General features: G+C 42.7%; 1 protein-coding gene across 1 annotated transcript in view; it reads left to right on the plus strand.

The window, feature by feature from the left end:
• The window catches only part of KIF5C (kinesin family member 5C), a 162,661-nt gene that overhangs the window by 81,444 nt on the left and 54,321 nt on the right, over positions 1-26,896 (plus strand). The window contains exons 11-14 of the mRNA XM_027055825.2: positions 9,467-9,615; positions 19,598-19,773; positions 24,537-24,605; positions 26,547-26,753. Coding sequence (XP_026911626.2) covers positions 9,467-9,615; positions 19,598-19,773; positions 24,537-24,605; positions 26,547-26,753 — 601 coding nt within the window. The remainder of the gene's footprint in view (positions 1-9,466; positions 9,616-19,597; positions 19,774-24,536; positions 24,606-26,546; positions 26,754-26,896) is intronic.

Here is a 26,896-nt window from a genome sequence, read left to right on the forward strand (position 1 = left end):
TTTCATGAGGCAATTGTCAGCATCGTCATTATTGCTGGCAGTTTTTTTAGGGCTCGGCATGTGCCAGGAGTGTCAAATCTGTGTGGCAGATCTATCAGGTGGGCCTGACCTCACCTGTGTACAAAGGATGACTTTGAGGCTTAGACTCAAAGCTGTTAGGTGCTGTGCCTGAGTCCACATAGCCACTAAATGACTGGATGACATAGGATGGGGACTGTAGTGTTTGACCCACAGCCTCTTTTTAAATTTTTTTTTAATGTTTATTTATTTTTGAGAGAGACAGAGACAGAACACAAGTGGGGAAGGGCCAGAGAGAGAGGGAGACGCAGAATCTGAGCACGCTCCAGTCTCTGAGCTATCAGCTGATAGCTGGGGCTTGAACTCATAAACCATAAGATCATGACCTGAGCCGAAGCTGGACGTTAACTGACTGAGCCACCCAAACTCCCCTTGACCCACGGCCTCTTATATGCAGGCTGCTTGATCAGGAACCTCAATGAGCACAGGCTTCTGGGTCAGTAACTCCATTTTGAAGCCAAGTTCTGCTGCTGATACATTCCTCTCTCTTGTTTACTTCTCTCTGAGACTCTGTCTTCATCTGTAGGGAGAAATGTTATAACGCCTTCCTCTGAGAATTGTTGGGAGGATTAATGAGTTGCTTCAGTTTTTACCTAGCACAAGGGCGGCTGGCATGTAATAGGTGTTCAGTGATTGTAGGTTTTTGTTTTCCTCCAACTTCAAAGGTGTTCAGTCTGGGAAAGTCAAAAAAATGGATGGGGCTGCCCTGAATGAAACGGAATATATGGGACAGCTGGGGATAGAAGAGGCTAGACTGAGTGAGGTAGAGTTAGAATTAAGTTTCTGGAATGAAAGACTAAAGAAATACTGATGCTAATTTGGGACTCCAGGAAATAAAAATAAAGTGTCAGTTATCTTTTCAACTGGAATAGGTTGGTCTGCCATCTTTTATGAGAGTCATATGGACACTGGGCTCCATGAGGGCAGGGACTGGGTTTATCATCAGCGTCAGTTGTCCCAACAAGCAGCCAGCACAACTAGTACACAATAGTGTCATTAAGTAAATGCTTATTGAATGAATGAACAGATGAATCAAATGCTTATTGTGTAGGATTCCTTAGAACATTAGGACAGGTGCTGAACTATGACACCGTTATGTCCTGAAGTTTGGTTAGATTTACATCTGGTTTGTTTCCCAGACTATAATTAGAAAGGTGTGAGCTTTTGTTCCTCTCCCTCGATCCCTGAGTTAATGGATTCTTCAAGGACATCTAAGTTGTCTATGGGGCCAATACCTGCTTTATTGTTAAATATACGCATTGAACCCAATTACACAGCAGACACGAGTCTGAACATCGGATTAGACATGGTATCTGATAGCTAATGAGATTAAGCACTTTGAACTCAGAAAAGACTGCTGGGCACATCTCAAATTCAGTGTAACGAGCGTTCATTATACTCCTGTTGCAGGGGTGGTCAAACCTTGGGGCTGTACAAGGTTCCTTCATTATTCCTATGTGGTTCTTTCAAGGACATGAAGAAACTCCGTATTTGTTGCCAGACGATTTTATCGTATTGATGCCCTGAATAAAACAATAGTATGTCCTTTGAAGCAGTAGAAACATGATAGAGTCTACAAATGCCTGAGGGCAGCCTACCAAGTCAGCGCTCTTTAGGATTCTCGATTGGGTACTGGAATTAAAAGGGAAAAAATGCACATTTTCTGTTTCTTGGTTTTGGTGGTGAATGCTGCCTCTTCTATTTGGTCAGGCCTGTGCCCGTTAGTCTCTGAGTGTCCAGCATTGTGCTAGAAAAGAAGCAGAAGCCATTTTCTGGGTTCTCAGAGAGCTTTTAATCTATTTGAGAGGGAACACTTGAATTTCCAGGCAGCCCAGAGTCAAAAAGCTGGACTGTGGGAAAGCAGAACACTTCCGGCTTTTAAGGGAGAAAAGATACTCAAATTAGAGCACTTTCGTTGATTTTTTTTCTTTCAGCTTCCAGCATTTTATTTTTTAGCCTTTAATTACTCTTCCAAAGAACTTTCATTGCACCATTCGAAAAGGATTGTTGTCAGTTTTAGAAGTATGAACTTGAATCACCCAATTATCTCGGAAGCCTATTTAACGTACCTTGATTTGGGGTAGTAAAGCCTCCAAGGGGCAGGCCAATCAGTTTGGAGAAAGCCTGAATCAGCACATCTTTGGCACTAAGACTTTTGATTGATGTAGCATGAATAATTCAAAGGCTTTATTCGTATGTTGAATGTGGAAGGAGAGTTGATAATTTAGGGAAAGTAATTTCTTCTTTTTATACTGTGTACTTTTTTTTTTCAAATTGTGCCACATCTTGCCCAGTTTCGTGACAGCTGCATTGGTTCTGAGTGCTGTACATGCTAAACTCATGTCACTAGAGCATGATAACAAATGATCTGCAAGGGTAAGAGTGGACACTTTGGTGAAGGGAGACCCTTGGCTATGCTGTTAACATAAAATGGAAAAAGACTCAGATCACTCCCAGTTGGCATGTCTGTTGCTAGAACACCAATAAGGCTGATTTTTGGAGGGAGGTATACTCTGGGTGACAGAAGTTTAACCAGATGCCAAATCTTTATCCAAATCACTAATTCCTCAGTGTTTCTCGGGAGACTGGAGCTTTTCAAAAGACACAAAATTTGGAGCTTTTAATATTTCCTTCCCTATACCCCCCACTCAGGAGCAAGGTAATGGCCTCACCAGGAAATGGCAAGGTGCTTTGCATCTGTCATGTTTTCAAAAGAAGGTTAGGTGTTTCATGAGGGAACTAGGACTCTGAGCACAATAGAAGGTGTGATGATTTTATGTGTCAGCATGGCTAGGCTGTAGCCCTCAATTATTTAACCAAACACTAATCTAGGTGTTGCTATGAAAGTATTTTGTAGATGTGGTTAACATCTACCATCAGTTGACTTGAAGTAAAGCACATTACTATCCATAATATGGGTGGGCCTCATCAGTTGGAGGCCTTAAGAACAAAAACTGAGGTTTCTCAAAGAAGAAATTCTGCCTCAAGACTGCACCATCAATCCTTCTCTGAGTTTCAACCCTGCCAGCCTGTCCAGGACTTTCCAGTCTCTGCAATCATGTAATAAATACAGAAATCTAAGGTATATCTTATACACATATACTATATATGTATACTATACCCATATGGAGATATATATGTGTGTATATATATATATATATGGGTGTGTATATATATATATATATATATATATATATATATATATATATATATATGGATATATGTATGTATGGATATATATATATATGGATGATATATATATATGAATGGATATAGAGATGGATATATGTATGTGTATATATATGGATGGATATATATATATATGTATATATGGATATATATGTGTGTGTGTGTATATAAATATATATGGGTGGGTATATACATGTGTGTGTATGTGTATATATATATGGATGGATATCTATTCATCATTTATGTACCTATATCTGTGCCATTGGTTCTGTCTCTCTGGAGAACCCTTACTGATAGGGAAGGATGCTGGGCTACCTCCTTCCACCCCACACATTACAGAGATAATCTGTGCATTGAAGGTGTGTGGTTGTATGGAGCTCCTTTTTCAAATGTCAGTACGATCCTAAACACCTGGAGAGGGAAGGAAAATGCTGAAACCAAGAGGTAGGAAGATGCCAAGAACAAACATCTTTCTGGCTCTTCCAGAGGGGCCAAAGTAATGAGAAGAAATTCCAGTGATATGTAGCATGTATATCATTCAGAACTGACTCTGGCCAGAAAGTACAAGTATAGGCAGTTATTGAGGAATTGGGTAGAGATGGGATTTATCAGGCAGAGTGATGCGAACCAAGTAGCTCTATGACTCTCCTCTTCAACAAGGGCTTGATTCAGGGCCAAATTGTGAGAATGCCTAGAGAGTTTTTTCACCCATAGGGTTAACCGAGAGGGTAGAGATGGACATGGTCGGCAGTCCTAGATGCCTGGATGTGTGCTTCTGAACATGTAAGCTGCAAATTCAGTGACAGAGGGACCTGGAGGTGCTGGACAGGAAATAGAATGCTCAAGGACATGGGGGCAGGGTCTTCCTTCCGCTCCTCAGGGGAGTATATCTAAAAGAATCCTTTTCTGACTGTCTCCCTTTGGGCATCTAGGTGGAAGATGTGCTGTGGCCTCTGCTCTTTGCTGTGCTTGGTCTGCTTTCTTCAAAGGTGGCTAACATTCATTAGCATTAAGATCTTTTAAAAACTGGATCCTGTTCCCTTCCTGTGGGGAAAGGAAGTATTATATCTGGGGCAAGTCTGGATTATGTATTATTTAAGTAGTGCTTGACTCTCCAAAGCAAGCAAAAACAAAGACTGCTAAACAGATACCTGATAACTGCACCCTCAAGATTTGGCTCATTTGTGCTGAATGGGTTTTGCTTTTGGGATATATATCTGAGGTTAATTAAGGTGTCCCCCTAAGTAGCCTTTGGTTAGGATTTTGCTCAGTGTCTGCTATGGATATAACTTGTGGAATAGGCTTTCATTTCTGTATACAGTTTGGGGGCTCTGGTGGAAAGACCTTGAAGGTCTTTGGAAATGAAGACTCAAGATACTTCTCTGCTCCTTTGTGAGTGATCAGATCACATCGGGATTCACCAAATGTTGTTACTGTGAGATTGACCTATAAGGATGATAAACAAGGAGTATATTCATCGCTAGAGTAAGTCTCCTGCAGATTACTGGCTTGTTTTCCTATATCACGGAGATAAACTCCCAGAACTGTGGGGCTGGGTGGTACCACTATTACTACGTAGCTTTAGCTAGGCAAAATCGTAAAACCTGCCTTAAGAGCATTTCTCACTGTCCGCTGTCCTGTTGATTTTATGTTTCCTTGTAAGCTATTTGAAATTCTTTCAGAAACCAGGTTGAAGAGTAAATGCACATGTGTATGTACTCACAAGTCCCTGACTTGTGTCTATAACACAGTCCTTGAGTGCTCAGGATCCATGTTGATTCTCTATATTTGAACAGAGTCCAGATATGATGTTTAGTGTGATTATAGCTCGCAAGTATATGGAAAACCAAAATAAAGAGCAAAGAATGTGAAAGTTGGAAGACACTTGCATGTGCTCTAAAGCGGACAAGGCAAAAAACCAGTAGACCACTATCAACGCACCCTGCTGGCAATGAGCTAAACATCCACACAGGGGAAAGGGAATTGTGAACGGCCAAATTAGATAGGACCTAATGATTAGGCTCCTCTATTCTGTAAATTTTCCTGAAGTTCGTGGTAAAGAGTACAAGTGTTCATTGTCTTTTTACTCTGGTTCTCTCCTGGGACTGGGAGACTGAGACACTCTTTATTCCATTTTGTGAGGTTGGTTTCAACATCTTAGAATGTTTGTTCTGTTTGAAAGAAATAATTCCACGCACAGAGATTCAGGTATCCCTCTTAGCGACTCTAGTTTATTCCATGATCTAGAAATCATTATATCTGACTTGATTTCTTTCTATGTCACTTTATTTTTAACTTTTTTTTTGTTGACTGTAACATACATACAATAGAATGCATAAATTCAAGTATGCAACTCAATAAAGTTTTACAAATATATGTACACATAGAACCATCACCCAGTATCCTAGAAGCCTTTCTCTTATACCCTTCTGGTTAATACCCAGCTGTCAAGGGTGTCATCCTGACTTCTGTCAACATCAATTACTAGTGCCTGTCTTTGAACTTTGTATAAATAATGACATACACTACTGTTTTGTGTCTGGCTTCTTTTATATAACATTATAGCTTTGAAATTCACTACATTGTTAAGTATAGTAGTAGTTTCATTTTTCCTAGTTGTATTGTATTTCATTGCATGAATATAGCATATATTGTATCCATTCTACTGTTGGTGGATATTTAGACTATTTTCATTTATATTATAAGTGAAGTTACTATGACATTGTTTGTCATGTCATTAGGTAAATATTTGTCCTCATTTCTGTTGGTTATGTATCTAGGAGTAGAATTGCTAACTCATAGATATGAGATATTCAGCATTAGCAGATAGTACAAAGACTTTTCCAAGATGCCTGGAATAATTTATACTCCCTCTGGTAGCACCTGAGTGTTATAGTCTCTGTACATTCTCACCAACACTTGGTATTATCAGTTAAAAATTTCTAGCCATTCTGTTGGGCATGAGAAGTTACCTTATTATTTTATTTTACATTTCCCTGATGGCTAACCATGTTAGGTGTCCTTTTTGAGAATATTTATTGACACTTCTTTTGTGAAGTGCCTTTTCAAATCTTTGCCCAGTTTTTACACTAGTTGTCTACTTTTTTTATTATTGATTTATAGGGGTTATTTTGGCTTAAGTCTTTTATCAGATATATGTATTGCATATATCATCTCCCACTTTGTAGCTTATGTTTTAAGTCTTCGGATGGTGACTTTTAATGAAGGGGAGTTTTTAAATTTTAATTAAGTCAAATTTTATGTCCTATTGAGAAATCTTTACCTACCACAGGTCTTAAAGATATTCTCCTGTTTTCTTCTAGAGGCTTTATTATTTTACCTTTAACATTTATGTGTATGATTTATCTGGAATAGACTTTTTATATGGTATTGGGGGAGTGGATAAAGGTCACACACACCCCCTTCCTCCAGCACCATGTACTGAAAGGACCATCCTTTCCCTTTGTGATGTATGGGCACCTTGTTGTAAATCAGATGACCTTGTAGGCTAGTATCTGTTTCTGGATGATCCATTCTGTTTCTTTTCTAAAGTTTCTGGACTATTCAGTCTCTGTTAATTACTGTGGCTGTATAATAAGTGCTGATATTCTACTCTTTAACTTCATTTTTCAAAATTGTCTTTGCTATTCTTAGCTTTTTTGCATTTCTTTGTAAATCTTAGAATCAGGTTGTTGATTTCTAAACACATATGCAAGCCTCCTGGGATTTTATTTGAGATTATTTAAAAGCTATAGAACAATTCTGGGAAGAATTGACATCTTATCCAGTCAATGTTGGCTGATTTCTTCAAATTCTAGCTTTAGTGGATGGAAAGGCATTTGGGATGCCACTGTTCCGTTTGGAATGAAATGAAGTCTAGAGCAGTCGCATGAGACAGGGTTTCCCACCATTGTTAAGAGTTCCAAATGAGAGCTCGGATTTATATCTTCCCAATGCTCCTGTGGGTCATTTCTGTACCATTTGTGCCCTGCTCTGAGCCCTGGGACAGCGACCTGTTTGGACAACTGCAATGGGCTGTCTTTGCCTCTGGCTTCACATTGGGTTCTGCCAATGGGAAGAAACATGGGCAGGTTATCAGAAGAGAAGAAAGTGAGGTCAGGGTATTGGTTTTTTGGCTCTTCCCCTGCAGGGTCACTTTGGGTTGGCTGTGTCCTCAGATTAAAGGCTGTTACAGATGCCAGTGGCCAACCACCTTCTTAGAGTTCCCTGCCTCGGTGGTGATGGTTCCCCACCACTGGTTTGGGGCACACATTGTTCATTGTTGCTTCCCAACACCCTTCTCATACCTTTGGCAAATTCCCAAATTATGCAATAGAACGGGCCATCTGTTTCCTGCCAGTACCTTGATTAGTATGAAAGTGGAAGAAGAAGAATTTTCTGGACAGCTTAAAGGAATTTTGAGAATGAGGATTAGTTACGCCAGTGATAACCGTGCTGGGTCTGCTCACAACAGTGTACTTCCGGCTAAACTTGCCTGAGTATAGCAGGAAGGCTCTCTCCTTCTCTTTCTGGTATCACTGCAAATCATCAAGAGACTCTTTATGATTTAAAAAGTGAGACCAGTAGCCTCAAAGTGTACCCTTAAATGCCCACAAGCATTTTAGCCATAGGTCATTTTTCACTTTTTGACTTACTGAGTTGATAGTGCACGCTGCAGTGTCCGTGTTTGCACAAAGAAGCATCCACACTGCCGGCTGAGGATGTTAGAAGGTGAGGTGAGAGTGTCAAGCTGGCATAGACTGACACTAGTAATAAAATTGCCGCTATGTGAAAAATTAGAGTTGAAGCACTTCTGGGGACAGCAGCCTCAAGCTGCAATGAACGAGGGAGAACTTTACTAATTCTTAAGCGGAGTCTTACGCTGAAATCATTTAACTCCTCTTTTGACAGTTGGGTTATTTAGTTGTCTGCTTTAGGAATTAATTTTTGGAGTGACATCTGTAGCCCTGGTGCGGGCTGGTGAATTTCTTTCACTGAATTAGAAATCATGTCCAAAATGGCATTTCATGACAACAGTAATTAACCTGAATCACACATCAGATAATGCTGGCAAGTATGACAGTACAAGAACTTGTGGGAGTTTAAAATGGAAAAGTGAATAGCAAATAAAACAGAATATCACATTTTTAAATGAAGTTTTTGCCTTCTTAAGAAGTAAAGAGTAAGCGGGATCCTGCTGTGGTCAATTTACATTTCAGTCGGACACATCTGCTTGTGTGTTCATTTCTGTACAAAGCTGGGTGAATTGTGTCGTTTTTAGTATCAGCCAGAGCTGTCCTGACTTTGCTGTCATCAAGTTTCCCTTGAGTAACTGTCCAGACATCCAGTGTGGGGTCACATTCCCCAGTCATATGCCCTAGAAATTCACTGCATGTCTCATACTAGAAATGAACAGATGGTGGCCCTTAGACATATTTATTTGCCTCACACATTATTTTTCAAAATTGTCTTAAACTAGGAGATACAAATAAAATTATCAACTTCTGACTTTCCCTGAACAATGGGATGGACTGAGAACAGGGGCCCTCCACTCTTACATCGTGACAATCGCCTGTGACAGGGGCCTGTGCTCAGCGGGGAGCCTTGGTTTTACCTCGCTGGCCAAAAGTGGCTAAGTGACCCACCTGTCCCAGGAAACACGTGTTGGCATGTGTTCAACACAGCGAGGTTGATTGTAGGTACCAAATGTAAGAGAAACATCTGATTGCACTATTTCAGTCTGTGTATCGTTGACGTGAGAAACTGTATGCCCTACGAGGCCACAGACTTTGTCTCCATTGTCTTGACAAACCCCAGTGTTTCGTAAATGTTAGTAAATGTTAGGATAGAAAGGAAAGTCTTACATAAGAAGACGGACCTGGCAGAGGAGACTGCTGAATGCTTGAGAAAGACTATCACCATAAGTCAGGGCTGAGAACATATAACAGAGAGTGATGGCCCTGGGAGACAATTCAAATGAAAGTCCATGGGATTTAGGCTGGCAGGAGGTAAAGGAGAAAAGGAAATGGTGAGTTTGGAACCTTCGGGGCAGTTAGGAGGGTGATAGGTCCCCGGACCCCTTCTGCTACCCCAGTCACAGCCTTCTAATGTGAAAGCATTTGAGGCTTAATTGTATTCATGATTTAGTTAATGATAATAGCTACCCTCAGAATTTTTTCCCTTATGCTTTTGACCTCAGGGCTAAGACCATCAAGAATACAGTCTCCGTGAACCTGGAACTGACAGCGGAAGAATGGAAGAAGAAATATGAAAAAGAGAAAGAGAAAAACAAGACTCTCAAGAATGTTATCCAGCATCTGGAGATGGAGCTAAACAGATGGAGAAACGGTAAGGAAGAACGGAGAGGAAGAAAGAGGCACGGATGTGTGTTTTCCTTTTCCTAGGACAAATGGCCTCCTGGGACACTTGGGAAGGACGGGATGAGGGTGGAATTTGGTCCTGCCTTGCAACAACCTGTGGAATGAGTGACGTTTTCTCATTGCCTGGCATAGCTCCCCACCCGACCCTGTCACTCGGCTCACATGCATGCTTACTGTGGGCAAGCGACTATTTGCAAAGTTGCCTTAATCTTCAATGAGATGCTCCCCTATCTGATTATTGTGCTTCCCTCCTGTAGCCATGTTTGAGGTTTAGAGGGCAGTGCCCGAGACGTTGTGGCTCAGATTGCTTTTGATTAAATGAAAAATGTCCTTCTCTCCTATGTGAGTTTTATAATTGATTTGGGGTTAAAAGTCCCCTCTGGCAAATATTTGCATTTTTTTTTTTTCTGGGCCCAACTGATCATGCTCTGCTTCTTCAGAGACAGAAATAGAGGGCTCTTGAAGAAGCTCTGTGCTAAAATGGAGTCTTACAGGCTTGTTTCGTGACTAGCTTTTTTTCTTTTTCCCCAAAAAACATTCTCTTTGGTTTGTTCTACTCGAAGAAAATATCTCAGAGAGCTGACATGCACTGGGTGGGTGGGTTGTGGGTGAGGCGTTGAAGAGGGGTTTCCAGATCCAAGTGCGGGCAGATTATTTCAGAAATTTTAGCATTGTGATGAAGTTAGAAGGTAGAAGTCTTTCTATTTTTTAATTTATTTTTATTTTTAACTGAAATAAGCAGGTTGGTGTGTGTGTGTGTGTGTGTGTGTGTGTGTGTGTGTGTGTGTGTGTCAGGGCACAGTGGATAGCTGGAGATTCAGATTCTTTGCTGCTGTGTCCACTACATATTTGAGGTGCTGCAGCCGACTTCAGTCTCTTGGGTGAGCGTAGGAGCCGCTATGCAGGATCGGGATGGGACCCGCCAGTTTGTGACTGTAACTACACAGTTAGTGGCAGACCGTCTTGTGAGTCCGTGTTTGCCACTGTGTTTTGCTAGGAAGGTGGGGTGTCAATGACCTACTATTTGATTGAAAAACAATTGTGAGGCAAACCAGGATCCAAGAGAGGTTCAAGAAGTGACCTAGTAGCCTAAATAACACGATGCTTTTTGGGAGATTTTCTAGCTGCACACGTGTTTTGAAAGCTGCTAGAATAATTGAATAATTCAGCACCTGGGGCCGGTGCATGCTTCCTTGCAGTTTGGCAGGAGTAGGAGAGTGAGGAGGGATGGTTGGCAAGGCAGGGAGCGGCTGTATGAGGTTTTGTTCTATTTCTGGGATCCTCTCGGGTCAGTTCTCTGCTGGGCAACTGGAACATTCAGTAAAGCCTTTTGGTAAAGAGAGGGAGACTAGCCTTGGAACACTGTGGAGTGGACAGCTAGCCTTGTTTTTTTTCTGCCCCCTCTTGGCACCTGCCAGGCTCTCACCCTGCAGTTCTCGATCCCTCAACCAGCTCTGTCCTCTGGGGGCGGTCTCCCGCCCAGTTTGCCTAACTCCCCTTGTTGCCTGGGCACTCTCACCTTGCTTTTGGACTTTTCACTTGGTGTCATTTTAATTGTTGCCCTGCTCCACCCACCTTGCAGATCTACCTAGAAATACACTGTTTTCCGTGGCCTACAGGGTGAGATCCTATATAAGTCCTTAAGTACATAATTGGGGAAAACTCATGTATGGTTTCTGGCACATGATAGACTTCCATAAACATATCACATAAACGTGTTTAATCCAGCGCTGGAGTGGAAAGGGTGAGCCCTCAGTCATGGTCTGCTCCCTTACAGAGCTTAGAGTCTGATGGGGAAGGCAGACTTCAGCCACAATCAATAAACATGTCTATGCTGCATACCTAAAAGAAAGCATAAGGTACTAAAAGGTATTATAACAGGGACCCAGATCTTGACTTGGGAGTCAGTGCAGGTTTCCCTCGGTAAGTGACCTAGGGAATAAGATCTGAGAGAAACAGAGCAGTTAGGAGCACCAAGGCAGAAGTGGGGGTCAGGGTGGAGGGAGCCACATTTACAACATCCCTGAGGGGCTCCCTGAAGTGGGGAGGCAGCAGGAAGGCCAGTGTGGCGAGCCGGGGTGAGGCACTACTGGCCCGAGCTGGATGGGAGGGGTAGGCAGGCCTGTCTTCTGCAGGGCTGAATAGTCTTTGCTCAGGATTTTGGTCATTATGTGGGAAGCAGTGAGAAGCCCTTCGAGGATATTAAACTGAAGATCATATGATAAGATCTGCATTTTCAAAGCTCCATTGGTTGTGCTGGAGAATTGAGTAGAGAGGGTGGGAGGAGGGCCAGGAACAAGGATGGTCTTCCAGGGATGAGGCTGCGTAGTTGAACTGAGAGATGTGGAGATGGAAAGGGAGAGGCATGGCTGGATGAGAGACATATTTAGGAGGTGAAATTAGCAGATCTTGGGGAGGAGCTGGCCATGGGAAGGCAGAGTGCCAAGTTTTCTGGCTTGCCGAGTTAGATGGAAGGTGGAACCATTCATCTAAACAAGAAACACCAGAGAAGAACCAGACTGGAGACCAGGGAGATGAGGAAGGGAGTTTGAGGTACCTGTGGCATAATCCAAGTGAAAATGTCAAATAAGTTAAGTCCAGAGGTCTAGAGCTCAGAGGCTCTGGCTGAGCTAAGGAAAGAAATGTGAGCGTTGAGCTTTAGGAAGTGCCTGAAGGCATAGGTAGGGGTGAGGTCCCCTAAAGAGAGAGGGCAGGGAAGAGGAGAGGGAGAAAGTCTTGAGAGGGACCCCCCTCCACCACTGCCATGTAATCACTGAATGAATGTGATGGAGAAGGGGGATCTGCAGAGCTCTCCTGTTCTTGCAAGCTAACCTCTGCACATCTGCATTTTAAAGGTAATTTTTCTGAAAGAAGTTTTCAAGTGTAGAGATCCACCTTCAGTGATACAGATTTCAGGCAGGACAGAGGCAGACAGAGGCATCGTGGAGCTGTCCTTTGACCAGCTGTGAGTTGAAGGATTATCTCAAGGATTAACTCCATGTCACATATACGACAAAACGGCCCTGGCTTTTTGTGATGTTCCTAGGCTGGCCGTGTAATCCGCAGGCAGCCCTTGAGGTTTTGACAGGCTAGAAGATGTGCCCAAGGTGACTCAGTCACTGACAGAGCAGGGATCTGAATGTAGGGCAGTTGAGTGCTGAGTTCATTGTCTCTCTGTTGTCTATGGAGCCTGGACATAGCCCTAGTGATTTGTGTTTGGGCCAGAGGAGTGTGACAAATGTCACCCCAGGAAAGAAGGGACTGGAAGCTTCTCAGCAGCGTCCCGTGCACCAGACCTAATTCCTCCTAGTCCTGAGAGCATGGCTGGTTTGTGCCAACTGGAGAGCTGGGATTTTGAGAGGTGAAGAAGGAGAGCAGAGGTGACGCCCCCCACTAAAATCCAAGTGGCAGGATATTTCCAACTTTCTTTTGAAATTTGACACACACATTGGCTCTAAACTCTAGGAGTCAGCCACTTGTGGGCTGAACGCATTAAAGCAGCATTGTCCATTGTATACATTCTCTGCTGGGAAAGAGCTTTCCATCCTTGCATGGTGTGTTTATAATTTGAAAAGTTTGGCTGCTCTACTCCAGCTGTGGGAGAGCAGGAGAGAGGGAATATAGCAGGGAAAAATTGTGCGTGTGTACCCACGCCTCCGCTTTTCCTTTTTTGCTGTTCTACAGAATGAGGGAGGACTACAAAGGAGTAGGAAAGGTAAAATAACACGATGTCTCGATGGCAAACCATGTAGAGTGAAGAAGTTGCTACAGTTGGCTGGAATGGGACCGTACCACAGGAGAGAGCATTCCCCGCTGAAGTCCTTCGAAGTTGTGAAATACGATCCTGTTACTTGCCTATAGGCAAGTTCTCCCCCAGACCCTCGCCAGTACAGGTTTTCAGTTTTCAGCTCCTTGTAGCTTAATGGGCTACTTTAGAATGAGAGCCTAGCAGTTTCCTCCTCTGGACAGAGTAGAACGTTGATTCTCAGAAGATGGCCTGGGATTCCTAATGTGTGTAACTACACCCAGCCTTAATTAATTTCTGCCATTGGCATTAAGGCCAGGTGGCTCAGGGCATGCGGGTGCTGGCCAAAGGGGAGGCCATGCCCTGTTTTTACAAAGAAGGCATAAGGAGAGCAACTCCATTCCTCACAGTGCCAGGCTCTTTGGGTTGCAAGGGACAGGAATGACCCTGCTTAGCTTAAACAAAACAGGAAAGCATTAGAAGTCTGTGGGTGACTCCCAGAACCAAAGAACAGCCGAGGAACCAGGCTCACCCGGCAAAGCTGGGGCTACTCCAGAGACTCAGGCAACAGAGCTCTTAAGGGGTCACACCTGGCATGACTCCCCTCTTGAGTATTTTCCCCCTTCCTCGAATTATATGGTTGAGACCCAGACGCCCTGGGAGAGAGAAGGGGGATACTGTGGGGGGTGGTGTGCTTTGGTTGAGGAAGGCCAGAGCCCTCTGCTTCTCAGGCCTGTGTCTTCTGAGCAAACCTGCCTGCACTGGAAGATGTAATTCTTCACAAGGAAGTTGCGGTTCTGAAATGAGAATGGGCGTTCAGTGACTGGAAAACACCTGTCCGCTACGATCTGCTAGTGACATCTTGTGGGCTGAAATCGACTGACAGTCCTTTGAATCTGGAAGTTCTGCTGGCAGCTTCAGCCTCAGGAATTTTGTTCAGCCTACTTGCTTAAGGACAGATAGATGGAGTGGGCAGTTGCCAGAAGCAGGATTGTTTTTTTCCAGTTCTGTTGTTTGTTCATCATATGCATGGAAAAGACTTGAACAACCCTTTAAAGGGGATAGACTTAGAGAGATGGATTCAGAGTGAATTATGGCTCCCAGTTCACCCTGCAGCCATCTTCCAGTCTATCCAGAAGATTCTTAATAGGGAGGATGGGAAGAGAGGGCTGAAAGCCCAGGGCTGTGACCCTCGGAAGGGGGACGGGTGCACAGTTCCACGCACAGATCCCCCCATTGCTGCGGGGTCAGTCTTTACACATGCCTTCTTTTCTGATACTTCTTTCAATCTTGCCCTTTAAAAACCGGTCACATTTTACAAGGGCTTAAGCCAGAAAAGGAGGCCCTGAAAATCCAGGTGTCGAGGGTGCAGGGAAATGACCCGATAGAGAGTAGGACACCTCTGCCATGTCTCTTGAATGATTAAATATAATATTAAGTAACAGAATGGATGTAGATTTACCCCATCTGCTGAAGTCATGCAAAGAAATTATTTCATCACAGCCTGGGAAGGCGTGGAAAAATCGGCAATCTCTAGAACAGATTTGTTTTCCAAATTTAAAACCTGCCAGGCCAGCAGGCTTGGTTTCCTAACTGGCTAAATCTGTAACGTGGAGTCTGATCTGGGGCTTTGTGGGACTGCGTGGCCTCCGTAGCTGGGATACAGTTTGCTCTTTTAGCAGTAGAGATGTCGAAGATGCTGTCCACCCCCCCCCCCACCCCCGCCCTGGACTCCTGACCGTAGCAAAGGTTAGCGTTTCATTTGAGAGATCCCATCTGTTAGGCTCTCTTCCTTCTTTTGAGAGCACGGCCAAACACGAGTAGAAATACTGCCCGCTAAGAGAATGGTGTGGGCTAGTCAAGAGGTCAGGAATGTAAAGAGATTCTAGAGTCCTGTGTGACCAGTTTATTATAAAATTACTCTAGAAGGGATTAGAGAATGTCTTAAGCTGCTTACAATATTTTTAGGAACTAGGGTGAGAGATGCTATTTGTGTGCAAAATAATCCCATAAAGGAATGACTTTTTTTTTTTTTTTAAACCACACATTTATATAATGACATCTTGTAGCCAGCTGCTCTTACCCATCTGGCAACTTAAAGATTTCCTTTTAGTTTCTTTGATATAGAAATTACCTACCATTAGGTCTGCCACTGGGCCTCTTTAATTGGTACTAAAAGAGAGCACCTCCTTTGCCAGATCTGCTGTGGTTTCTGACGGAAGCTGTGAGTGACCAGCAAATCTCTGCCCCTGGAGTTGCAGAGAGAATGCAATTACCTTTCTATGTTCTCCAGAGGCTTTAGGGACTCAATTTATGAAAAGGATAACTAGCTCGTTGCTATTTCATGTGTGAAATTTTAATGAATTACTGGCAGTCTAATGGTTTTCTTTTTTTTTTTTTTGAAAAAAACAAAACACTAAAAAGCCTGTTTTAGAATTTTTAACTAATAGCCCTAACGAGTATTTTTGATCAGTCTGTCATTCTTGTTTATTGCAATTGATGGATTTTTGCTTTTTTGTAGGAATGCGATTTATGCCCTCGGGGGGTTTCATTTTATAATTAAAATGCTCTGCAAACCTTGTAGGTGTGCTCTAAGCGAATGCTCCTGTGTACACACAAATCTTTTTAGTCCTTACAGGTAATTACATCTGACAATAGGAAATGCCAGAATGCTTATTTAAAGAAGGGAAAGGATTCTAATGGAAGTGGGGGGAGTTTTCGTTGTAAAAAGTCCGATGCTTTACAATATTATAAGCTCTTTCCCTATAGACAGCAGGTACAAAGCCTCAGGGGATGAACTATGAGAAATTTGCTTTTAATGCGAAAAAGGGAATAAAAATAAAAATAGATGCTCATCTTCATTTGGTGGTCCTTTTCCGGTCCCCCACCACCAGATTTCAGGACATTTTTTTTTCCTCCAGGGTTTGTTTGCAGCTGTCTGCCTTGTTACAATCAGTTGTTCCGTAATCACCTCGTGGGGGCTTCTCCAGAGACTCAGTCCACTGCAGTGCAAGGAATATTCTCGATTAACGTGGTGAGATTGCCATGGAGACAGATTGCCTAGTGTCAGGTCTTGCGTAGTGTTGGGAATTTACAACCCCCAGACGTGTTTGTGAGCTGGACAGTGTAGTTACCAGGGACACTTCTGGAAGTCATTTTCTCGGTCCTTTGAAGGGTAGCAGTGTTTGGGAAAACCAGTTCTTGGTTCCTCTCCAGGCAGGAGCTGTGCTCTCCCACAGATGCCTGCTGCTTTTGTTCCTGCGTGTTGCTGCTTTGTTCTTCTCGGCCTGAACGGCTGCTGCAAAAAATAATCCTGACTGCCTGACCTTTGGAATATAAACTGGGAAGAGCGCCTTGTTTAGATGTAGCTTTGTGGGGGATATGTTGATGCTTTGATTCAGAGAATTGTTCAAGACAAACCAGAAAGTCTGCTATAGGTTTCAAATACTGTTTTAGTAATAATAAAAATAAACCTGAAAGGGACTTTTGTAGCTACATTGTGTTTTATTTTTGGAACTGAGCTACAGCCACAAAGGTATTGTGAAGACCTCAGGAACAGTAATCTCAGAATAAGTAAAAATAATTTATCTGCAAAGCCTGGAGAGTTGACAACTCGTTAGGGAGAGGAGGAGATAAGAGATGGACTTTAAAACATAATACCTTCAGCGTTTTTTCACATATACTATTTTAATTAAATCTTTAGAACAATGCCGTGTCAAAGGCATTATTATTATTTTTTCTCCTTTACAAAAAGCAGATGAAGAGGTTAAGCAGGAGATGGGCTGGTGATTAATTAGATCAGTTAAAAGGTGCAGTGTGGCTCAGCGTCCCAGCATAGCACTGGAGATGTTAATGAGGTTTGTTGATTACTTTCAGGGTGCCTCGTAGCAGCGTTGGTTGTTTGCTGAACTGCTCTATTCTTGGACCCCTCTGGTATTTAGTGATGCTGTGATTGCTTTAGGGTCACTTGCCGCTAGGTTATAGGGGTTCATCCCTGGCTCCTACCCACTCAGATGGATCAAAACATGCCCTGGGCGGCTCCTTAGCACACCCCAGCCTCATAGTGGCACTAGCTCTCGGCCATGTGGAACCAAAGAACACAGGGACTATGTCTCTTCCAGATGTGTTTGTATCTTGCGTCTGTCTTGGGGCAAGTTGGCGTAGGATAATAGGATCATATTCTGGCTGATTTCCGGTCTAGTACAGTTAAGAAATTCACCTTCATCATGCTTAAGCTGGAAGATTAAACTTATGCCATACTGGAATGCCCTGTTGACAAAGTTCAGAAGGTAGAGCTGAAAAATTTGAGATACGGTCATAACCCAAATAGGAGAAGGATTTACCAAAGTGTTGGTGGTAAATTTCTCTGGAGAAAGAATAGAATTGGGAGGTAGGGATGAAGGAGGGCTTTAGAGTTTTTGTGTATATAATCTATGGTTAGACAAAGATATATTTAAGTAAAACAAAACAAAAAAGTCCTTAGGAACTACAAATGGTACTGCTTTGACAGCCTGTGGATTTAGCAGGCTGTAGAGAATATAGATCCTTTAATTGGATGAGGTCCAGTCTGCGCACTGAGGTCGTTGATGGATGTTTTAAACCAGGAATTGGAACTGAATGAAATATTGATTTGGTTCAGGTTCAGTTCAAAGGCTACTCTGATATTCTGGTTTTGTTTCAGGTCAATAATTTTAGAAAAAGGCACAGGTACAGTACAGTCTAGTTGAGCTTTAGAAGGAAAAAGGGTTGGCTCAGTTTCTATTCAGCAAAGGAATTGTTTATTCCAGGTTTTGCTTCAAATGGGACTGGTGAAATCATTGGATGTTAATTTTTTTTGATAGGAAAGTCTTCCTACCATTTTGTAATTATCAAGGGAGATAATGGAGCCTGAAGCAGCAAAGCTAAGCCATCACAAAGCGTTTTGTTTATGTTGAGGTAAATGTGTGCAGTGTTCAGGTGGCTTTCTTGACGCATGATGCATACTGTTCATGAAGCCATCGATTAGGGGATCCAGTTCTGTCTTTTATTATTTATTTATTTATTTTTAAATTTTTTGGGAGAAATAATTTCTGTCTTAGGGCAGTTTTCCTGGGGACTTTCCACCAAATGCATTTTATGGGCTGAGAACTGGGTGAGGCTTGGAACACTGCAGACACTCAGTGATTGTAACAAACTGAGTGTGAAGTTGATGGTAAACACTGTGATGGAAAAGTATGTTTGGTTTTGCTTTGCTTTCTAAAAAGATGTTTGAGAGACTCAGTTGGGCCACATGGTTTTCATAGAATCCTTTTTCTGCGGCCTGTCTTTGCAAGGTGATTTTCTCAATGGGGTGGCCACTGACCAGCTGGAGAACTTCACTTTTTCCCTCAATTTGAGTTGTCAGATTTGGTAATGCTGCCTCCAAACGCCTCAACAAAAGGCCATTCTGTAGATTGAGAAGGGCTGTGTGCTACTTTGCAAACTTAGAAGTGGTAGGCAGGGTCTCTGCACGATATTCTGGATTGGCTGCTTCTTTTTTTCTTGGGTCTACTTGACATCATAAGAAATTATTCTATTTGAACTCTCCAGATGAGCCAATTAATTCTGACCTCCTAGGGGAGAGGATGGTAGTAGGATGTGTGTTTATGCTATGTCAGTCAGAGCTCCTGGGTCCAGGGCTACCCTGGTTTTCTCCTTCAGATTCAGGGACTCTCAGATTCAGAGGATTATGGCCCTGCAGTGTTCTTGTCAATAGTGGTGAATTTGTTCCTTGATTTGGCTGTTTCTGTTAATGAAACGGTAACCTAATTAATTGGTAATTAGGATACCTCAGAGGTCTGTTTCCCTGTGAATCAACCACTCCATAGAATATGAGTCTAGTAAAGCCCCAGAATATTCCCCAACAAAAGGAAAGTGTATGCAAAAAGTTGTGGATGTCATTGCAAGCTGGATTAGTTAGGAGCTTGTGTAGTTGATGGAGCCAGTGTACTTAAGTGATGCATCACAAGAGGGAGTATTATATAGTCCTCCTCTTCCTTAGACTAGTTTGGCCAATTAACTACAACCTTTCCTGTCAAATAGAAAGAACACAAGCTATGACTCTCTACAACAGCTCTTTATTGTGTCCTCCACGTCTTTTCACGGGAGTGACTATTTTTGGAATTCTTCCTGTAGGGTTGCATGCTGAATTTCTTCAATCCTCAACTCCTCTCGTTGTGCTTTGCAGGAGAAGCTGTGCCTGAGGATGAACAGATCAGTGCTAAAGACCAGAAGACCTTGGAGCCCTGCGATAACACCCCCATCATAGACAATATTGCTCCTGTTGTTGCTGGCATCTCTGCAGAGGAGAAAGAGAAGTACGACGAGGAGATCTCCAGTCTCTACAGACAACTGGATGATAAGGTCTGTAGCCGAAGATTATGGTCCTCACTCTGGTACAAAGATGAGAGGTGGCGGGTTCTAGACTGATTAGCCAGAAGCAGCTTCAAGCCCTGTGGGGGCGCTGATTTAGGGCTCCGGACTGATGTTTATGCCTGTCTTCCTAGTATCTACCCTAGCTCTTGATTGGGCAGACTCAGAGAACCTAGTTCATGTGGAATGGAAGCTTTTATGGAAGTTTGATTGGAAGACTAGAGAGTTAGTCTAGATAGACAGAGTCTTCACTTCTGGACATTATACCGGAGCTAATCACTGCAGGAGAGTGGGGGTGGTGTAAGCGTGCATGATCTTTGTTTCATTGTCCCTTCTATTCTTCTCTGGGCCTCTGCCTCACCCCTTGAAACTCCAACAGTAGTGCCAGCTATAGGGGCAGGGTGGTGGCTCCTCAAGCGAAATGTGTGAGGAACCAATGGTCGCGGTGTGTGGCAGGTTTCCTTTACTGGTAAATCTGTTTTCAGGGGCATACTCTTGAACGAAGTGGTTTGAACATGCTGGTTAGGGGTGTCCAATTTTATGGTACACTCTGGGACTCAAGTAGTCATGTAAATGCACAAGATGGAACAGAGGAGAAGAGGCCTTGGAGAATGCTATGCACCATTAATCCCCAGTGAAGGTCAGGTTAGGGATCCCAGAGGGATAGGAAATTAAATTGATGTTTCACGTGATCTTGGCATATTGCCCTTGGAATATTCTAAATCCTTTCAGTTCATTTCATTAAGGTTGCTGGTATTTTTAGTCCAATTTAATCTTTTCTGTTGTGGTGCAGCTCAGAGTATTTGGGGACACCTCTGGTTTGTCTGAAACAGCTTTGTTATGTTAACATTGCCATTAATCTTACCAGCCTGTCTATTCTGAGTGAGGCTCCGTCTGTCTGTATCTGTATCACCTTTACAAGCAGAATGTGAAGCTAGTTCTGCTTATCTGTGACCCTGGGAATTCTCATTGTGACGACAGAGTTAAACTGGGGGGACCGTACCTTTTTGGTAACCTATTTAATGAGACATTCACACCCAAGAGAGCTGGGCTAATTGCCCTTTAGGTGCTTGACACACTGTTATCCTTCCATTTCTAACCAGATATTATTATGCAAAACCTCAAAGTCAGAGAAAAAGGAGATCAATAGTAAGTTAACAATGTATGCAATTTCTTGATTTCTCCAGAGAAATGCTATTGTTTTAACATACTGTGATTTTTTTTTTCATTTTAGAATTGATGGGTTCATTTTAGTAATCCCCAGAGAATTTTGAATGAGGGATGATGACCTGATTCTCTACTCTGTTCTCTATGAATAGACTCCTGTCATGGTTGGAATGGGGATCATTCACCTTGGTAGCATGAGCAAATTTCATTGATCTGAGAGAGACTTTAGAGTCTTAAATGCAGCTCCTGAAATGTAGTGAGGAGGACTGGGTCCGAGTGAGGAAAATGCCATGCCTTGGGGCTTTTTGGTTGGTAGCTGGCAGATCTGACCCTGGAGTTTCTGCCCCCTGATGACCAGCCCAGAACACTTCCTGTTGTATTATTTTCCGATGGCGTATGCTTTGAAGACCCTCAAACACACACATTTTGAGGTTAGCATTTGTGGTCCCTCATAGGGGGTTGCTGAGATCGGAGAGAGCACTGAGCTCCCTAGCCCTAGAGGGCACCAAAGCTGGTGGTTTGACCTTAGTGACTACCCGTGGTCTGCCTCATTATGTCTTTATCAGCCATCATTGTTATTTGTCCTCCTCTTAAAAGTTCTAGAAGGTATTTCATGCTTCTGATGAGATAGGTGGTTTGATACTTTGGAGAACGCATAAGTTGGAACATGACATCTTCATAGATTATTGAGTGGTAGAGCTGAAAGCATCTGGATCCAGATGAGAAGCTAGCCCATGGTGGTTATGTGACTCCCCCCAAGTTCACATTACCTGCAGAGCAGGAATGAGGCTGTGTATCTTCTGGCTCCGAGTCCTGTGGTCATCCCGTTCGGTCTTAGCCCTTTAAACGAGGTACTTGCCAACCCTAATCATTTAGGGTTTAGAATGTGGTGGGAGAAAGGCTACATGGTCTCCTCCCAGCTGCCCCCTCTACCCCTCTGTGCTGTCTCTCCAAGGGTCTAAGGACAGGTACTGTCCAAGGCAGTGCTGTGTGATGGAAAAGCATACACTTTTGAGTCAGATCTGTGTCTTAATAATGCTGAGACTTGGGCCGATGAACAGCCTACCCAGCTGAAGTTTTCTTTCTCATCTTCAACACGGGCTCATATCTGTTAACACCCCAAAAAAGTTGCAGTGGGAATTAAAAGTTTCTAGTGTGTCACAGTTGCTCAATAAATAGTTTCTTTCTCTTCTGGGTTCTGTTTGCTTGAGGGAGAATCCCACCTTACGTGGTATCAGAGGTGAGGGATGCAGAGATGAGTTATGAGCAGACTTAGAAGATGAGCAAGTTGGTGTTGGCACTGTCTCCTTTATTCCTCGTTTCCTGCCATCCTCATGCTCTAGTGGAAATGTGTGAGAGGAGTTCAGTGCAAGTAGAAATAGAAGTTGAACCTCATTTCACTGAGTACCATTGCAACAAAAACATTTTTATAATTAAAGGTGGCCAGTGATGGGCTGACAAGTCACCATTTCACATGTAAGAAAATCCAGGAACAAGAATATTTTCTGAAAAGTGCTTTGAAATCTGTTGCGTATGGACTAGCTTTTAATAGTCAGCATCAGACTGAGCACGTTCTAAGAAGTGCACTTGAATGTGTAGCTGTGGACTGCACGGCACATTGTATTCTGAAAGTTTTGAAAAAAAAAATTTAAAGATCAATTCCTTGGAGAAGTTGCCTTAACAAAGCGTTAAGTGTAGTTTTGGAAATATCTCTGGTACAAGTGATTCATGTCCTTATAATGTAATCCTGTTCTTCACATCCTTCCCAGACCGGCCTAGTGGCCCTGGGTTTCTTACTGTACCTCAGAAATCACTGCACCTGGCTTGTCACCTGTCGGGGAGGAAGGCTGCGTCTTCAGGCTTTGAAATGAACACAGTGTGAGAACAAAGGGCTGGCTCCACCGTTCTGCTCCTCTTGTGATTTATATCGCTTGTAGCCATTGCTTATGTGTCCCAGGGGAAGGGATGGCAGCTCCCTGATGTTAAACTCCTGGAGTCTTTTATGTTAAGTTGTTTAATATTTATGTGCCAAGGAACATAAACACAAAGTTGTTCCTGGTAACTGACACTCTTAAGTTTATAAAGTAGAAGAGAAAATATGCCCTACAGAATAGTCTCCGAGTTGTGCAAGTACCATTTTCTGGCGGTTTCACTCTGGTGTAATTTCCCTAATTCTCCTGCCAGAAACCGAATTTGGGGAGGAGAGTCATGAGTATTTTGTTGAACCATTAAAGAAACATTGATGTAAAAAGTTCAGTAGAAACGGGGTCTCCCCAAACAGGGAAATAAGACCAAAAGATGTTCTACGCAAAGGAAGACGAGATACAGATCCTGTAATACTGATTTTGGAATTTTCTTGCTCTGTGGAAAGCATTCGTCGTGATGCTGAGTCAATCTGATTTAAATGGAAGCATAGACACGACCAAACAGCCTAGAGAATATCCTGTGGAAAACTGAGGTCCTGTGCGCCAGGCCCTTGAGTTCACCCCTCTCACCTGACCCCCGGAAAAGGCGGAAGGCTCAGTGCAGGTTTTCATGGGCTGCTGTGAGAACGCCTGGGCCACACCTGGCACAAAGAGCGACCCCATAATACCGAATCTGACTCTGCTTGGGGTTTAGACCCTGGAAGTGTTATCCAATAGGATTTCCTCCTGTGTTTACGGGAGGCGCACTTGGGAAGCCAAGTTGCTCTTCACAGGCTAGGCTTCACATTTGCATCTGAATTCATGAAAATCTTTGTAGTGAAGACTAAGCTTCCTGCTGTTAAATGTTGTCTGCCCGCTGCTCTGCCCACACTGGCTGGCTGGTGTCTGGGAGAGGCAGAGACGTTTGCGCTGGGCAGTGAGAGGCGGACAGCTCTGGCTTTTGTGGCAGCAGCACCTAGTGGCAGAAAATGAGAGTGAGGGAAGCAGATTTGTCCGTGGGCAGATCATTTCCCACTTCAGTGACAGGCGGGAAAGTAAGCATTAACTTTCTGCATCCCCCACTTCCTTCAGTGTTTTTGTTTTTTTCAAGTGGTAAGAAAATTAACTTCTAATCAAGAGGGAGATCTGCTCATGCTGAAGATTAATTCTCTAGTGAATGTTTTTCCAGTGTCTGTAAGTAAGAGATTTGAAGTGGAAATACTGGTCTCTCCTACCGATCACGTGGCAGCATTCCTGGTCATTGATGTGTTTGACGAGATTTGGAACGTGAATATATTACAGTGCAGATGGTTAGAAATTCACTCCCTTATTTTTTCTTAGCATCTTTGAATTGGGAGGGATAGCTTCAAAGTCCTTTCTGATTCCCAAACCCTGGATCTCTGATTTCTGGATGAGCAGGAATTGAGTTGAATGTGTAGGATATTATATATCCCAGAGTACCCAGATGTTTCATCTGCTGAGAAAGGCGGAGAAAGGAGGTACTTTAACCAAATCAGGACCTCAGAGTCAATCTCTCATCTATGGGGGAAGAATCACACCATTCCCTTCATCTTATTAGCAAGCCTACAGCTGGCGTCCTGCTATCTGACTGTCGTCGGGAAGCCAGGATATCAAAAATGACATAACTAACCCCAAAACATTAAACATGATGTTTCGTTTCAGGATGATGAAATTAACCAGCAGAGCCAGCTGGCTGAAAAGCTAAAGCAACAGATGTTGGATCAGGACGAGGTAAAGAATGCAATAAATTTTTTTTTTTATGAAGTTCTCTTATTACTCTTTGTTGTTGACATTTGTTCCAGAAATTTAATTTGCACAGAATTTTTTCAAAAATCATTGAATCATGTGGACATTTCTTGGTAGATTTCCTTTGAATGCCTGTTAAAAGCTGAGTTTAGAAAATGAATGTCTGACTTTTAGACCTCTGAGGTTTTGAGAGTGCATAGCTGGTTGCTACACTTAGTCTTTGAAGAGCAGAGATAAAGGAGTTCTGTGATTGGACAAGGACGATTCTAACTCCTCATACCCAGCGCCTAGCACTCCCATTTCTTGCTGTTTTAGTTCTTTTCAGCTTTGCAAATCAGCCGGCTCAGGTCTTTGATATATACTGTGTTCTTGTGCTATCTTGTAGGAGGTAAAAAACCAAAAAACAAAAGTAGAGATAGAGGGGAGGAGAAGGCAAAGAGGAAAGGGCTCAATTAGTATGTGTTTGATATAGTAAAAAGGAGGCAAATTGGTTTCAGTCTTTCCCTGGATGGTGTTGAGTTCTCCAGTGAATGTCCTTATTACGTTGTGTTTTGCCAAGTATTTAACAAACAGGAACCCAAACAAAGGATAGATAGCCAGTCTGTCAAACATAGATGATTAGTTTCTCTTGCTGAGGACCACCTAAGTATTTTTTCTCTTTTGTGCTTTAGGGTACTTTCTGCTTTGTTGCAAAAGTGCTACGGATTGGATTACATGATACAGTTCCAGCAGGTGGCTTGAGCTCATGTCCGTAGTCCCAGCCTTCCCATAGACCTAATTCTCTCTATAACCATTCCTTTCTCTTCCTCTTTGCTTCCCTTCATCACTTCAGGACAATGATTATGCCACCTGTCCAAACACTTCCCTTGGCAGGGAGATCATCTATGCCTTTGCAGTCAGACCAACCATATTTAATTGATTTTCCTCTTTTTTTTTTCGTAATTAAAAATTTTTTTTTTAATTTTTAAAAGAATTTTTAACATTTATTCATTTTTGATAGAGATAGAGCACGAGTAGGGGAGGGGCAGAGAGAGGGAGACACAGAATCTGAAGCAGGCTCAGGGCTTCAGGGCTTGAACCCATGAACTATGAGATCATGACCTGAGCCAAAGTTGGACGCTCAACCAACCGAGCCACCCAGGCTCCTGAATTGAGTTTCCTCTTGCCTGTAGTTGAGTTTTTCATCTGCTCAGTGTCTCCTGCCTTCTTCCTCCCTTTTGATTCCTTTGCATCTCCAACTTGGTACAATTGCCTATGATAAACTTCCTTGTTGTTACATTTAAAACTCAGTATTGTTTTTCTATACAGCCACGGCAATATCTGCTCTGATAGGAAAATCAGAAAACACAGTAAGCACGAAGATAATGAAAATATCCACAAGCCTACTCATTCACTTTTAACTAATGTGAATGTTTGGGATATATTCTTCTATACACTCATGATCAGTATTAAGAAAAATTGGCAATTGCTTTATACTGTTTTGGTTGGCTCTGAAATGGACCTGTTACAATGTGAAATAATGGTAACGTTAAAAAGCCAAGTGGTATTATTGTCATCCTCAAAGATGATTCCCTTCATTCTTTGTTCACCATTTGGAGTAGCCAGCCAGCCACAGAGTGGGGTGATTTTTGATGTGTTATCCGTTCTTTGAGTGAAGCCTACCTAGCTTTAAAGTTAAAGAAACAAAAAACAACCTAAAAACACTAGAAAGAAAAAGAAACAGATACTTGAAACCTCATGCTATTTTCTTTTTTTTTTTTTTTTTTTTTTTTTTTTTTTTTTTTTGGCATCTGTATATACAATAAGGTTTCTAGGCATCCTGAGCATCCTATATCTGTTTTTAAAGTTACTTTATTTTGGAGTGAGCCCAGAACATAAACACTTGAACATTACACTCACCAGTTCTATGCCATCTCATTTCCCCAGCTTTTGGCTTCCACAAGAAGAGATTATGAGAAGATCCAGGAAGAACTGACACGTCTCCAGATTGAAAACGAGGCAGCCAAAGATGAAGTGAAAGAAGTTCTCCAGGCTCTGGAAGAGCTGGCTGTCAATTATGACCAGAAGTCCCAGGAAGTAGAGGACAAGACCAGGGCCAATGAGCAGCTGACAGATGAGCTGGCCCAGAAGACGGTTGGCACATTTGTGTCTAGGGGGGTGGGACTTTTCCGTTGCTGTTCCTGTACTTATGTTGATCTGTTGACAGACACTATATAGGAAGGCAGTTGGCAGAATGGTTCTTCAGTGTTAGATACATTCTCTGAAATCCTCCAATA

The sequence above is a fragment of the Acinonyx jubatus genome, chromosome C1 (genome assembly GCF_027475565.1).
Source record: "Acinonyx jubatus isolate Ajub_Pintada_27869175 chromosome C1, VMU_Ajub_asm_v1.0, whole genome shotgun sequence".
Taxonomy (NCBI): Eukaryota; Metazoa; Chordata; class Mammalia; order Carnivora; family Felidae; genus Acinonyx; species Acinonyx jubatus.